The sequence below is a fragment of the Aspergillus pseudoviridinutans genome (assembly GCF_018340605.1).
Source record: "Aspergillus pseudoviridinutans IFM 55266 DNA, scaffold_3, whole genome shotgun sequence".
Classification (NCBI taxonomy): Eukaryota; Fungi; Ascomycota; class Eurotiomycetes; order Eurotiales; family Aspergillaceae; genus Aspergillus; species Aspergillus pseudoviridinutans.
Genome location: NW_025091283.1, coordinates 4,642,109 through 4,657,196, shown reverse-complemented (window position 1 = coordinate 4,657,196; position 15,088 = coordinate 4,642,109). Strand labels below are relative to the sequence as shown.

The following is a 15,088-nucleotide window of genomic DNA, read 5'->3' as shown; positions in this document are numbered from 1 at the left end:
ACAATACTGGATTGTGTTTGGTCAGCTGAGCCGAATATATATATAAATCTTGCACTGATTCAGCAGTGGTGCATCAGGACGAATGCACTAGGAAGACAGAATGTACCGTATCAAAAATTGGAAGCTAATATAATATCAATAATAATTGGGTGCCAGTATAATCATCCAGAGTATTCTTCTTCTCCACAACTCATACTGATTGATATCTCATCCAGTATCCATGTGCAAGTTCGTCGCTTTGGAGGTGGTAAACATACAACATAGATTAGATCCTAGTTAAAGCACTAAAAGTTATTAGAACTCTTGAATAAGTCTTATATAGGGCAGAGAAGCGGGAAATTGGCCACTTCATTTTAATATTGCTAATATAGGTTTATGGATCAAGAGTAATAGTACCATCTCACTATTTAAAGTTTTAAACTAGCTCCCCCTAAGCAATTAAAAGCTAGCCATTAAACTAACATCCTCCATAATATCAATCCCACTAGTGTAGAATATACTGTAAAATCAATACTTCATCACTGTTGTTAAAAACAGTGATGCTAAGCTCCATTTCAAGGCTTCCTAGTTGGTGAGACGGTTGCCACATACTCTGTTCCCAACTGAACTGAATTTCCAATTTATGTCCCGGGCTTAGCAAGGCTGTTAGTAGGTTAATATGATTAGTAACTATGACAGAAACAACCACATCTGGTCCTAAAAAGACAGTCAAAAAATGACGCAGGCTTGGAAGGTAGAATTACATAGACGTCTGAAAGAGGAAGTCCACATTTCTTTTCCTATAACTGGCACATTCAAGGGTACGATATACCCCATACATGCTCTTTAATTGACGATTAGTTAAAGTAGCATCTAGCCTAGTAAGCTATATATCGCATCAGGAAGTCCTACAGGCACGACACTAATTGAAGGTGTACTCAGATTTGGTCATCCGATCAACAGGTTTATGTTGACCTCGCCCACAAGTAAGCGCACGAGATGCATCCCGTAACAATTGTTGGACATGCGGCAGGCGCTGAAATTCAATCAGCTGGTTTCAATTTTTTTTCAATTTTGAAAAGCGTCGTCAATCCATGGATCCTAACCTTAGTTGCGAACATCGTCACAATCAGTGGTGCTCACCAGTTCCTTCCACGCGTCTAGGGCCTCGCAACTTTGGTCAAGAGCCGCTCCGATTACCTGCACTGCATCACGTCCCAGAGCCAGTCGGGGAGGCAGAGTACGTCCCTGACATCGTCCCGTGCGCGTCAGCGCCTCGACAATGAGACGTGCTCCCTTGACCGGATCTCCCGGTTGGTGGTGGCTGTAGGCTGCCAGCCGTGACTTGGTTGGCTGCGTCACAACATCGAGTTCGGAAATATGATTTTTGGCTGTAACCTTGTGGCTACCATCGCTCTCGAGGAAGTTGGTGCGGAAGTATCCCGGCTCGATGCAAGTCGTCTCGATACCAAACGGAGCCAATTCGGCCCTCAACGCCTCAGTGTAGATGGCAATGGCTGCTTTGGTGGCGCAGTATAGGCCGGCTCCTGGAGTTCCTCTCCAGCCTCCAATGGAGCCCATATTGGCGATAGTGCCCGATCGCTGTGCGCGCATTGTTGGGAGAACAGCGCGGAGAAGCCGCAGTTGGCCAAAGACGTTGGCACCGAACAAGTCTTCAATCTCCGCGGCGCTGGGACCGTCAGCCAGGTAAAGATGATGACCGTTGAGGAGATTAAGAGAAAGGCTATGTGATTGGCTGCCTACCTGGACTCCTCGATAGCTCCTTCGAGGATATATCCCGCGTTGTTCACCAGGACATCGATACGACCTACAGCCGTAATGATCTCAGCTATACGGGCCTGGACCTCCTCATCACTGGCGCAGATATCGAGGCGCTGCGGAAGGATGTTGCCAGTCTGTTTGAGATCCTCCAACTTAGATGGATCCCGCGAAGTCGCGACCACTGTGTCTCCGATCTTTGCAGCAGCAATAGCAATCTGCCGGCCAAACCCAGAGGAGCACCCTGTGATGAGCCACACGCGTGCCATAGTGGTTGAAATATCCTAGATAAGCCTTTGCAGCGGCGAAATGGACAAAAGGTACGAAGGAATCCGGGGAGTTGTAAGGATGACAGAGAAGCCGTAAACGATAAAAGAGCAAGGATGCTGCGGGGTAAATATCCCAGCCGCGCAAAGAGTGGATCGGCCGGCGAGATCTTTTTGTTACTGTTCCCCCATAGACTGTATGGCTCGCTTGATGCCCACAGCGTATTGATAGATATGTTCCTTGCGAAGGAGGGCAGGCACACGGGGTTCCTCGAATACATGTTCCCACCTAGACTAAATAGATCTCTTATGAACTTGAATCGTGCCAGCCATGTCCCTCCTTGTTGTGAAGTTGAGAGATGCCGGTGATCTGTCGGACCCGCGTACAGCGATGAACATACAAAATTTGTAATGTATGGACGAGGTCCTGTCCTTACCCGTAGAGCCGACTTGCCACAATCCAAGTTGATAAGTCCCTCGTCGATCGAGTAAAGCAGATGACCTTATTTCCTGTAAATACTCTTATTGACTGCCAATTCGTCTTGCTGGTGCCATTAGCAACATGGCTTTAGGGTCCAATGTGCCGAACGAGACGATAGCATTATCATCCAGTGAGGAGACTTCAAATGGGATGACCACAGGGGCATGCACCTCTGGGAGTCACGACTCGTCCCCTGATGTCGAGAAGGGCACGCAATGTGACCCCAATGGATCGGATGAGGAGTTGAAGGATGTCCGAACCATCACCGGTTTTCGTGTATGTTGTTATACCGCAGGACTCATTTGGAACGCCGTGACCTGACCTGTTTAGTGGTTCCTATTCATATCCAGCACACTCACCGCTATTTTTGTTTATGCCCTCGACAACACCATCGTAGCAAACATCGTTCCCGTAAGTGGCGTACACATTCGGTTAGACAAGACGCGACATACTGACGATGAGATTTCAGGCTATCGTGAACAAATTCGACACTGTTTCAGACTTACCATGGCTCTCGGTCGGGTCGGTCCTAAACCCAACCATCACAGTCTGTTCCTAGCTCATTTGTACAATCTAGATTCATGATCGGGGGTATGGCGATGGTGCTGCCGCTAGGCAGGCTGTATGCCCTCTTTGACGCCAAGTGGATTTATATTAGCTCGACTATCGTCTTCATGGCTGCATCTGCCCTGTGCGGCGCCGCGCCAAATATGACGGCGGAGATTGTAGGACGTGTATTTGCCGGTGCAGGTGGAAATGGCATGTACTTCGGCCTGCTGACGATCATTTCGATGAATACAACAAACCGCGAGAGACCCGGCTACCTTAGCCTGACGTGAGTATCCGCCGCTCAATGACAGCCTTTCGCTAACGTCTAGCCATAGTGGCCTCGTTTGGGGCGTAGGGACCGTCTTGGGTCCAGTCATTGGGGGCGGCTTCGAACTATACACTTGGCGCTGGGCCTTCTACATCAACCTACTTTTTGGTGCTATCCTTCTCCCAATCTATGTGTTCATCCTCCCGTCCAACAATCCGGCCCCTGGTATGACGAAGTGGCAGAGGTTGGCCACACTTGACTGCGTCGGGGCCGTTCTCAGCGTGGGAGCCTGTATCACTCTAGTGATGGGCATCAACTTCGGAGGAACCCTCTACCCATGGAGCAGCGGCCAGATCATCGCACTATTTGTAGTGACCGGTTCGCTATGGATTATTTTTGTTCTCCAGCAAGCTTTCACCGTATTCACTACGAAGGAAACGCGCATGCTGCCGATCCACCTGTATCTGCAGAAGGAGCCCCTGTTGCTCTTCGTGGCATGCACCGCCGTGGGTGCCGTATCCTACACAAGCGTGTACTACATCCCCATCTACTTTCAATTCACGCGTGGGGATACGGCAATGGACGCGGCCGTCCGGCAGTTGCCTTTTATCTTTTTCCTCATCACTGCCATCCCGGCTAGCGGGTTGTATATGTCGCGGGTTGGATATTACAAGCCGTGCTACCTGGGAGGTAGCATTGTGGCCATGGTTGCGGCAGTTTTAATGGGTATGCTCTGGGATCCGCGTGACGTAAATTTGTCCTCCCTAACAACAGCTAGCGACGATTGTGCACGTCGACACATCGCCCTCCATTCTGTATGGTCTGGAGATCGTCCTTGGCTTGGGCGCCGGCGCATACACGCAAGCCTCTTTCGCCGTTATCCAGGCCGTCGTACCCCCATCAGAAGCGGCCAATGGACTATCCCTGATGCTTTTAGGTACTATCTGTCTTCACGGAAAAAGTATTACCCAAATCTAGCCGATGCTAACAATGTATATAGCACAACTCGGCGGCCTCACCCTCGGCCTCTCCGTTGGCGGTGCCGTCTTCGTCAACGTCGCTTCGAAGAATCTGTACCGTATCCTTCCGAACACACCACGAGACCAAGTGCAGCAGATGGTATCTGGAACAAGCGGGCACCTGCTCAAATCATTGTCGTCCGACATGCGCCGTAAGGTGTTGGAAGTGATTGTATCCGCATGGAACGACGTGTACTTATCCACACCCTCTTTCCCCGTGATCCTGAATTATCGGCTTATGGCTCATACAGGTTCACGTGTATCTACGTTGGGGCTGCAGTTAGTCTTCTGTGTGCTGTATTTTTATCGGTGAGTCTTGGCCTGTGGCACGGTAGCTTGGGTCTGGGGGCTAATTGATTGCGTAGTACAAAAGGGCCAATGTGTCAGCCTCGACCAGCGGAGCTTGAAGGCCTACGAGGATAAGACTCAATCAAATGCTATACATAGAGCCAACATTGACAGATCCACTGAATATATGGGCAGATATGGAATGATAAAAGGATATAGATAGGCCTCGGTTGAGTTGAGATTGCCCTGGGTGCTAATCATTGTTTGAAGAATGGAGATGATACCTCTTATCTCTCAATAGAACAATCATGATACGATTAATTAGAGCATTACTACTAGTGCCTTTTGGCACTTGAAAGTGATATTATATTTTATCTGGTAAAATTGAAGTCCCCGTGTTTGCTGATATGATCTGGCAAACAGACGGAGTTTATAGGAATTACCTATTTAAGTGAAGGGACGGGTCGCAAAAAGAAATAAAATAAAAAAAGATCAAGAGTTATGCTATGCACTGCTAGAGTCCATCTTTTCAGCGGCCGCGCCTGGCGATCCTTTGCCCCTCCCATCCGACTTAGCTTATTAGGCCCCGCGTACAAACGGCTTCCGCTGACACCAAGTTACGCCGGTCCCCATCGGAGAAGACATTTATGCCAATGCTTCCGTTCGCCCAGTTAGGCAGGTGGGATCGGCAAGGGAAGTATATCCACACCAGAGGAGTCTTGTTGAGAAAGGCATGAAAGGTTGCAATGCTAACGATCCTGGTGGCTTGGAGTTAGGCCCGAAGAAGTAAATGCATGGATATAACCGATGTGGCTGGATCGGGGCTTGGTAGTAGCGCGGACCAGACTTGTACAGTACAAACCAATTTCCGCGTTGTCAATTCAATGTTTCTCGCAGATGGGTTGGGCGTCGAGTGTAAGGCAGTCGTGGTCTGGCTTGTGCATGATCAAAAGTTTGAATGCATGTCTCAATTGTTTGCATAGTTCTCTTGAACCTGACAAGGGTTTGCATTTGCTCCTCCTGGGCATAACACCAGAGCGAGAATCTAGGTAGAATGGCCCAAAAGAAAAGTCGCAGGCCAACGACGTAGAAAAAGAAATAGTAGGGGAGAAATATATCAAGTACGCGTTTATTCCGTCTATCTCTACCTCTACGTTTCTCATCCACGCGCCAAATGGAACGGAGTTCCACTGAGAAATGCAACCTGCACTAAGGCCTCGACCGTCCGATGGTCTGGTTCCTCGACGGTAAGGACGACTTTGTTACCGCGAGAATACTGACGCGGCACCGCTATGCCTTGGAGTGGTATGATGGCAGGTTGTTGGGATTCGACTTCTGCCATTTCTGGAACCCCCTGGCCGAACAATCCGGATATGTCAGTGGGCACCGGGGAGAGAAGATCGGGATAGAACGCCTGCTTAGCAGCATCCGACCCGTGGCGACCAAAACCCTGCAAAACATCCGGAGAGACGGTAGGTAGATCGGGCAGAGTGCCGTTGAAACCGTGTCCAGGAAAGTCAGTGTCGGAGGACATGGTCGGATCCCACGCGTGACCGGAGGCTCCAGCTGAAAGATCATCCCATGGCAAGGCATCCGGCCCTGCATACACAGAGACCTCGGTGGGAACCGCGAGCGTAGGGTCGGAATTGGATGTGGAGCTGTACACGCTCTGGTCCCCCCGGCAGTTGCGTGGACCCCGTCGGCTGCTTTCTTCCTCTGCACTACCATCTTCGTCCTCCTCACAGCTGCTCTCGTCGTCCTCGTCGTCCTCATCGTCTGATGACCACTCGGTCGGAAGCGCAGTTTCCTTGGTCATTAGATCTTCCTGGCGTTGACTTAGCTTCCTACTTTTGCTGGGTCTTAACTTGTTCTCTCGCCGAGTGAGGATGGTGTATCTGCCGTTGCCCAGGGCGCGTTTAGTCCGATGTAGTGCCTCTTTTGGGCCACAAGACGACTTACTGATTTTTGATGGTGTTGCGGGATCGTGAAGGAAAATACTCCGTCTGGATTTCCTTCCACCGTCTCCCTTTCACGGCCGCGATTTCTACCAGCCGACGGTTCTGTCCTCTGTTTTAGCCCAAGTTCGGTTCTTGTCCAAAGAGAAGTTAGGCACACATCATCCTCTGTCCATTCACTACGATCGAGCTGTGGATCCAGACATTGTTTCCATCGCTTGGCGCACTCTGCCGCAACATTGGGTAAGTAACGGCCTCCAGGGTGGTGGGTGCGAGCAGGCTGCTTGATCATGCATGAGACAAGGATAGTACATACGATCTGCACTGCGTGTTTTCACAACCTCGGCGACCGCTGTCCATCTGCACGGCACGTCAACTGATATCCTTGCTTGCTTAAGGCATTGCCCTGAGCCGCAAAGAAACGCGCCGGGTCGCAGGGCTTACGTTTCTCCATGTGTTTGTACTGCTCGAGTCAACAGTTTGTCCTCCTCTTCGGTCCAGTAGCCTTTATTGAACCCCCCTGACAGGACATTGTGCCACCGTTTCCGGCAGTCTTTGTTTGTGCGGCCAGGGATCTTGTTTGCAATCACCGTCCAGTCTTTTACTTTGCCCTCGGCTACTATAACCAACCAAGGAGTCCCCGTCAGCAAATGCGACCCAGTCTGGTGGGAATTCTGCTTACATTGAGAATGAACCTCTCGAGATAGCAGATTATCTTCTTCTGGCGTCCATTTGCGAGCGGCCCGGGGCATTTTCTGGAAATGTAATCACCGAAGACGGCGCGGGAAAGTAGAGAACAAGGAGACCACCAGCTAAAGAGCATCAACCTTTGAATGGCGGCGCCAGGGAGACCAGGGCTAAACCAGGGATATTTCAATATGGGATCGGATTCGAGCCGATACTGAAAGAGTCCCCGGCTATTTTGAACGGAACTTTCACGTCTGCAGCATATAGGGCCGCAGTTGCTCACGCTAGAGAATGGTGATCCCCCTCTCTGTGCGGCAGGATGTATAGCCACATGAGATAGGTGGCAATGATGATACGCCAGATTGCAACCTTATGAACCGGGGGGGAAGGGGGGGGGTTTGGTTAGAAGTTTCGAATACAGGATCTAGCTTGCTGGAATACGAACGCAATCCTCATCACGGCAGCTTTGCAGGCTGGCCCATCAGCTTCGATTACCCTGGACGCAGAGACGGCACTCCCTTTTCTTATTCGCACTGAAGTATCGCTGTTGAAGCAAATGTTCGTCTTACTCATATTGGAGTCTTGCTATCAGCCCAACGTGTCAGCTCCAAGGCCTCCATAGGTGTAACAAATGGCTACTGGCCCGATGTGAGACTACATGCGGCCTCACTCTCACCTTCTGCTTATCAACGAACGTAAAATTGATATTTGTTACAATGCTCACGCCCAGACACTAGTTAGTACGTATGAGCCTGGAAGAACGCGAAATATTAATGATACCATTGGTGTCGACCCCCGGACATTCCTCCAGAAATTAGTGCTTTGTACATCCCCAGCAAAACGCGTGGCGAAGATTGTCTCAGGGTGATGCTAATTCACTGCCAAGCTTGGGAGCCATTGGTATCAATGGCTGAACACCGCTCGGCTTGGCTGCAGCTGCTGTGGACCAGCGAGGATTATGGCTTATGTATAGAATGATGGGCTCATGGGCTTTATTCGTTGTCCAGACCACCTGCATATACGAGGAGAAGATCTCGACCCCTGCACGTCACAGACTTTGGCTCTCCTCAGCTGAGTCATGAAAATGCTGGGGTTCCACCTCGCGGGAGGGATAAATCTGTATGGGCGCGTATCGAGGGGTTAAGGGACGACCCAATTACCCCAATTTTATCGCGGGTTTTGAATGAGGCTCTGGCAGCAGAAAGGAGCCACATTATCCCCAAGTCGCCCACCGAATCTGTGCGCGGCGACCACTGGATAGATCCATATCTTTTAACCCGTACAACGCTGAGAACCCACAGAAGTAGTGGATCGCGTCATCCTTATCGTCGTGCATGTCTTGATCCACCGGAGCTCGTATTGGGTGGGGTCAGACAGACATGCTGGCACGGGGGGATGCCATCCTCCATTCTCGTATTGTTGTTGATCATGTCGACCTCGGCTCCTGGTGAAGATCTTGGATTCAATTCCCTGTACGGCCAACTCCGATGAGTACGTTACACAATGCGACCACCGGTCAGCGGGGGAAAGACTAACGCCCGTCGTCCCTCGGGATGGGGGCTTACTTTTGATCTCCTTGCCAATCCCCTGAAGCTGCTTGGCATGCGCTCTTGGTCTGATCAAGATTAAGGGCCAAGTATCACCAGCAGCAACCTTTTCTCATCTGGCCCGTCTCGCATTGACGTCAAAAAATAGCGTGGGTGCAAATCCATCCTGCTTGAGATACGATCGGCCGGGCCGGCGTCCCAGCGGCGGCAAGACCTATGATGGAGGGGCCTTTGAGTACACGGACTGGACGGCCAGAACACAGTCCGTCAGAAGCTCATCGGTGGCGGGACGATCCATTTCTCTTTATAGAGCCACATCCGCACCTTCCCAAACGAATAACCACCCCGAATGCGTGGCGTTAAATGAATATCCTGATTGGAGATGGCCGAGAATCGACATGTGGGGGCCGTTAAGCGTGTGAAGGTTTTTAGACTTAACAGGAATGGCTTGAAGAATCTCGTACCTTTGCTTTTTCTCTTCTCCCTTATTCTTCCTTGGCGTACGCCAAATCAACAACGTGTGGATGCCATCGTGGAATAAGAGTCAATCATTTGTTCTACGACAGGCCATGCTATCAACCACACGGGCTATTCCTTGCATTCCAGTGGAAGTGTTTGGAATATGGATCACCGTCTAGCATTCCGGTATTCTCCAATGTGCAACGAGCCTTGCATAGTCGTCCATGGCGATGATGTGATCACCGACAGCAGGGATAGAAACAGTAATACTGTTAATGGCAGCAAAGGCAGGTTCAGCATGGCTCTATGCTCAATCCTTCGGTCCCACATCCAGTGCTCAGGTGGCATCTTGGACTTAGGGACTCTGGATAAAGGGAGCTGCAAGCGAAATTAAAAACAATCTAATTTTGATTGGCCACTATTGGCTCATTCCGTCTCGTGGACGCTGGGCCTCAGTCGGAACTGCCTACCTAAATCAAGATACGCAGCAGTTGATCACTTCGCGCAGAATCGTCCAGTCTGATGGCGGCTCCTCCCACCTTACTCTCGGCTCGTTATCGCGTATCACTTACGGTCCTAATGACTAACCTCGCATGTGATCTTTCGCCTTTATTCATTTGCAGGCAGTCATACCCGCAAGTGCTGAGGCGTCACTCCTATTCGACATGCAAGCTATGGTAGAGGGCGGATCAGTAGCTAACGTACGGTAGCGAAGCGTATACTGTAGATCATCAAAGTATAGCTAGAACGTGGGGGTTTATAGGTGTACGAATGTACGGAGCTAGAAACTATCATTGATAACGACATATAATCATCAATCTATGGAAGGCCCCCTAGTGATAACCATTCGGCGCGGTCTGCGTCCCGTCAGGCAAAACGCACTCCACTAACGAAACCTGACTTCGGCAATCATAGATCCGACTCATCACCAGCCCTGACCGTTCGATAATATCCTGAAATTCCGCTGGCGTTCTCTCAATGCCATTGATGATGCTCATCATGGCAATGTCCCGCTGGTGGCTGTATCGGGTGAAATAGCCGTAATTGGCCGGGAGCGGGTCTGGCGCCGGTGCAATTCGCTCTGCAAACCCAGCCGTGGTGTTCATGACCTGGTCGCAGATGAGGACCCGGGACCCAGGTTTCATAGCTTCTTTGATGGCCGAGAGGATCTGGATGCAGTAGTCATCCGACCAATCGTGCCTTGATACGTCTCTGTCTTCAGTACCAGGTTGACTGGCAGGGGCATCAAGCTCGTGGGCACTTACAAAATATACCGCAGCCAGTAGATATCAGCACCAACAACGGGGTTGGGATCGAAGAAGTTATGCTCGAGAAATTTGACCCGGCCATTGTTGAGCGCTTGAGGGTTCTCGCGCGGCCAGATCTCGCGCTGGGCTTGAGCGAGCACAGGCGCGCGGTCCTGCACGATAAAGCTGAGGTCTGGGTAAATCTTGGACAACTGGAGGCAAAATCCACCTGGCGTTCATTTAGTTCTGTTTGCTGGAAGCACTCGGGAAAGGAGGATGCGCCGACGACATACCGACTCCGCCGCCCACATCGACAACTTGCGCTTTGCCCAATGATGCCCAGGGGAAGTCTGCTCCAATAGTCAATATATGCTCCTTTTTCATGTGTGTATGTATATAAACAGGGCACCATGGCCTACCAAACAAATGTGCAACTCCGAATACACGCCCACCGCCAAGCATGGCGAGACCAAATATATCGAGCTCGGGTCGACGGATTGATTCCTCTCCGCTCGTACCCTGGAGGGCGGCCGTGACGTCGGGGCCAAATGGCCCTGGATAAGCCCCAGATCTGCCATCTTTGAGCTCTGTAGCTGTCACGCCCTCTTCGAGCCAGTTCCACCGCTCCTTGGTTGTCCCGACGGCTTTTTGCCAAGCCGTTTCCTTGACCGAGTATGAGGACCCGATCTCGGAGTCCAGGAGAGCACGTGGAAGAGCGTCCGATGCGCTGTAAAGATCCCACCCACTGCTCAATCTGCATTAGCAACGTAGAGACAGCCTTTGCATGAGAGAGAAACGTACAACATTGCAATATAAGCCCTCAATGGCTCATTATCAACTAAACCGGCTGAGATGACGTTGTTCGCAAAGACCCCATCGTCTGTCTCGCGGAAGATGTGAATCGAGCAAAGACATCGCATGATACGCCCTGCCATCCATCGGAGTCATCATGAGACCCTGGATTAAATACATGGCTAGATCACGGATATCAGGAAGGACATACCGAGCTTTCTCGTCTCGATTCCCACCTTCTCAGCGATGCGCTCCATTGACATGCCTTTATCTCCGTTCTCCGCCAACAGATCCGGAATCCGGAGTACAGCAGCAATATGCAAGCATCTGGATTCGTTATACTGCGACGACACCTCCAGGAGTCGACTGCTGGGGTCCGAGATCAGCTCGACCAGTTTTCCCGTCGTGGCGACAAGGGTGCGTTGCGCTTCGAAGAGCTCGCGGCTGGGCAGATTGGCTTCACCATCGTCTACTGGGCCGCCCTGTTTGCTGGGGGAAGCGGCAGGGAGCTTTGCCCACTCCGCAATGATGCGGTGAACACTATCGCGGGTGAGGTCAGCAAGCTGGAGCAGCTGATGGGCGTCGCTGAGGGTAGGCATAGTGCTATCCTGGGGTTTCGCTAATGGAATTGTTGATCAGGGATCCTTGGTGCGGGATTCACTTAAGGGGTTCATGATCGTTCTATATATATGGCCGGCATAGCCCACCGTCGTTTGTTTGGACCCGCGTACAATGTATAATTCTGTACCTTACTCCGGTTTCCGGTAGAAAACAGCATTCTATACGATGTACAGCGCAGACAGGCTATGGACAGAGTATCTCTTAGGCTAGGAGAAATGTCGAGAAGTAGGACCCCACTTTCTCAGTGTCATCGGGTACCGCACTGATTCCAACCCACAGATCCGGTCGAATCACCACAACGGCTCCAGTGCGATGGTTGACGCCCCAGGTACTATGTGCATCCTCGTCGGGGGCGCGGTCATCCGCCAACACAGTGGCCGTATCCCGCAGAGCGGCCAGATCCTCTCGAACCGATAAATTCTCCTCAATCTCAAACGGGGTGCCCTTGGCCACAAGGACGATGTTAAACATCTCTGCCCCGCCAAACCGCGCGTAAAACCCACCTGTAGATTCCTTCGACGATATCGCCTCCGAAAATATCCTCAGTCGCTGCCGGACTGGGCCGAGAAGGTTCGATCCGAATATGACCAGATGGAACCGGCCGTCCCCAGGAAGTTTGTCATACAGATAGCCCGTGTGACTTTCATCGAAGCACACACGGGGATTCGGAGCCCGTACCCCATTCTTCACCTTGACCGGCGGGGCCCGCTGTGCCCCATTAACGCCGTTGATGCGTTTTATGGATGGATTCAAGCAGCTCGTACCATACTCTGCATCCACCCCCAGGAGAAACTGTCCATGCTGCGTGAAAAAGTCATGCAGGAAGGCCTTCGCCTCGTCGCGCGTTAAGGCCGCAGTGACATTCTGCTTGTCCTTTGAATCGGACTCCACCGTGATTGAGACTGCCTCAGTGGACGACGGAGGCGCACTTTGCACGGCATCATGCACCCCGTTCTGCCCATTCGTTTTGTACGTCTCGCGTTCTTCGAGTCCCAGGTCTGCACCGAGGTAGTGCAGGCGGGCCGTTGGGACCTGCGAACTGCAGACGAAGCGTAGGTATTTGCCGGAGATTTCGATAATATTGGCGGCATGGAGGCGGCGCTCGCGATCGTAGGTCGGGAGGATCGTGCTTGGGTCGGCCTTTCCTTTTGCGCAGAGGCCAATTTTCCAGCCAAGGTTGGCGGCGTCGAGGATAGAGGCGTTGAGGCCGAAGGCGCCCATGACACTGTGGACGTGTCTATTTGATCACCACCAAGGTTAGAGAATGCTTAGGTTCGTGGCAGAAAGACAAAACGTACGCTGCATCTCCGACTAAATGGACGCGTTGGTCATCGGAGGAAAAAGAACGAGCGACTCGTTCGCTGACTGGACGGACGTTAGGGCTGGCGGCTTTTATGTTTGGGGGTTAAGCAGATTGTCAGGACGTACTCTTCCACACAGCAAACCAACTGAGGGGCGCTGCAAAGGACAGCTTATACGGGGCAAAGATGCGATTTGCTTGTTCCAGGACTTCCTCGGGAGTGACCGAGTGGATGTCCACCTGGCCGCCAGACTCAGCGAAGGAGGGGTCCCTTGCTTGTCGGGAGGCCGCCAGTGGACCGGTCTGAGAAATGTTCAACTGGGTATACAGTCTGCCCGTAAGAACCGTCAGATCTAGCACACCATACAGGGGAAGAAATATGCAGCGCCGAGGGACCATGAATCACTGACCGAATGTACCCATTTTCTCTCGGAATAATGACACACCCGCCATGCTCCGTACTTACGACTGATCCAAAGATCCACGCATGCGGATAGTCCGTCTCAAAGATACAGTCCATAATTCCCCAGTAGATATCTGTACTGATGCCATCGAACGGAATCTGTAGCTTGCGCCGAATCGCACTCGACGCTCCATCGCTCCCAACCAGGAATTTCGCTTGCACTGCTGTCTCTTTCCCATCTCCGTCCTGTATCACGCACTGAACAGGGTAGGCAGAGTGGTCCTTGGACGCTGTGAGTGCCGAGTCGATGCTATACTCCTTCAGCGTCGTGGCGCGCTCCACAACCACCCTATGCCGCAGGAGATCGCGCACGAAGATCCGCTCAATCTGGCCCTGCGTGATAATATGCAAACCTCGGTAACGTGAATCAGACTGATGAGAGCGGCCGTGGTGGAGAAGTCGACCATTGTGATAAATGGCAGTGCGTTCAATCAGGGGGCCTTCTTCGTGCACTTCTGTGGCAAGGCCCCATGTTGACAGGGTCTCGAGGAACCGGGGCTGGACCCCGTCAGCGCGTCCGGCTGCCAAGGGGGCGGTGTTCTTGTCTAGCTGCTTGTAAGCTTCTGTAAATGGGAGGGCTGCAGATGATGACGATAAAATGAGATCACGAATGAAATAAACTAACCGATAATTCGGAATGTGAGCCCCTGTCGAAGACAGCTCAGCGCAACTTCTAGACCACTGGGTCCAGCTATGACTGTCAGTCTGACCGCACACGAGCCCGGCCAAATTCAGACGTACCGCCGCATATCAAAACATCAACCTTATCCCTTGGATTCCACCAAGCAGGACACCCGTGTGGCGACGCGGTGCCATCATGCAGTGTCGGCCATACGCGCAGGACATTGAACCCCAGGTCATTGTGGCGGGTTGATGTGACGATCTCGACCGAGGGCGGGACCTCGTACTGCGGTCCCGCGTCATCGCCAGTTTCGTCCCACGAGTCCTAGAGACCGGAAGCCTACAGTTAATTCGGTCTTTGGTTATTCCTGGGGTTTTCGGACACTGTATCTACCTCTGGGAGCACCCAGTGAGGATCTTTGGCTGGTTGGCGGAAGCCGTTCTCGTGGGTGTGAGGAAGGATGGAGTGGGCCATCGTATGTTTGAAATGCCGGAAAAGATTTGGTTTTTGGGATGGCTGACACCTCTAGGAGCGGATTTGCGGCAGACGGGCTGCTCATAAATAGAGATTATCTGTGGTTGACTCTGCCAGTAGAATGGAATTGTCAGTATGACGGCTCCGACGGCGGGAGCACTGCTGGCGTACGCCGGTCCTCTGGATGGGCCCGGATTCGGCTCGCCTTTATTTTGGGATTGCCTTGGATGGTCGCTGATTGTTAGGTTTTACCGCAAATCTTTCTAGAGGCATGGGCCCAACATAGGGTGCC

General features: G+C 51.7%; 5 protein-coding genes across 5 annotated transcripts; 1 reads left to right on the top strand and 4 right to left on the bottom strand.

Moving 5' to 3' along the window:
• Positions 1–1,086: 1,086 nt before the first annotated feature.
• On the bottom strand, positions 1,087–2,027 carry Asppvi_005392 (SDR family oxidoreductase; the record flags this gene model as incomplete). Its single annotated transcript, XM_043301315.1, has 2 exons — positions 1,087–1,669; positions 1,744–2,027. The coding sequence occupies 2 exons, from the start codon at positions 2,025–2,027 to the stop codon at positions 1,087–1,089; spliced, it is 867 nt and encodes a 288-aa protein (XP_043157250.1).
• Positions 2,028–2,586: 559 nt separating this feature from the next.
• On the top strand, positions 2,587–4,764 carry Asppvi_005391 (uncharacterized protein; the record flags this gene model as incomplete). The annotated part of the gene is made up of 8 exons (XM_043301314.1): positions 2,587–2,781; positions 2,836–2,916; positions 2,975–3,027; positions 3,083–3,340; positions 3,390–4,048; positions 4,101–4,259; positions 4,323–4,650; positions 4,707–4,764. 8 exons carry the CDS (start codon positions 2,587–2,589, stop codon positions 4,762–4,764), a joined length of 1,791 nt encoding a protein of 596 aa, XP_043157249.1.
• A 1,024-nt stretch (positions 4,765–5,788) lies between these two features.
• On the bottom strand, positions 5,789–7,336 carry Asppvi_005390 (uncharacterized protein; the record flags this gene model as incomplete). Its single annotated transcript, XM_043301313.1, has 6 exons — positions 5,789–6,524; positions 6,589–6,689; positions 6,745–6,812; positions 6,901–6,944; positions 7,029–7,203; positions 7,267–7,336. 6 exons carry the CDS (start codon positions 7,334–7,336, stop codon positions 5,789–5,791), a joined length of 1,194 nt encoding a protein of 397 aa, XP_043157248.1.
• A 2,774-nt stretch (positions 7,337–10,110) lies between these two features.
• Asppvi_005389 (uncharacterized protein) lies at positions 10,111–11,915 on the bottom strand (the record flags this gene model as incomplete). The annotated part of the gene is made up of 6 exons (XM_043301312.1): positions 10,111–10,477; positions 10,543–10,753; positions 10,818–10,874; positions 10,944–11,269; positions 11,326–11,452; positions 11,528–11,915. The coding sequence occupies 6 exons, from the start codon at positions 11,913–11,915 to the stop codon at positions 10,111–10,113; spliced, it is 1,476 nt and encodes a 491-aa protein (XP_043157247.1).
• Positions 11,916–12,138: 223 nt separating this feature from the next.
• Asppvi_005388 (uncharacterized protein) lies at positions 12,139–14,796 on the bottom strand (the record flags this gene model as incomplete). The annotated part of the gene is made up of 7 exons (XM_043301311.1): positions 12,139–13,174; positions 13,236–13,302; positions 13,366–13,540; positions 13,704–14,278; positions 14,326–14,391; positions 14,442–14,646; positions 14,716–14,796. 7 exons carry the CDS (start codon positions 14,794–14,796, stop codon positions 12,139–12,141), a joined length of 2,205 nt encoding a protein of 734 aa, XP_043157246.1.
• Between the last annotated feature and the right edge of the window lie 292 nt (positions 14,797–15,088).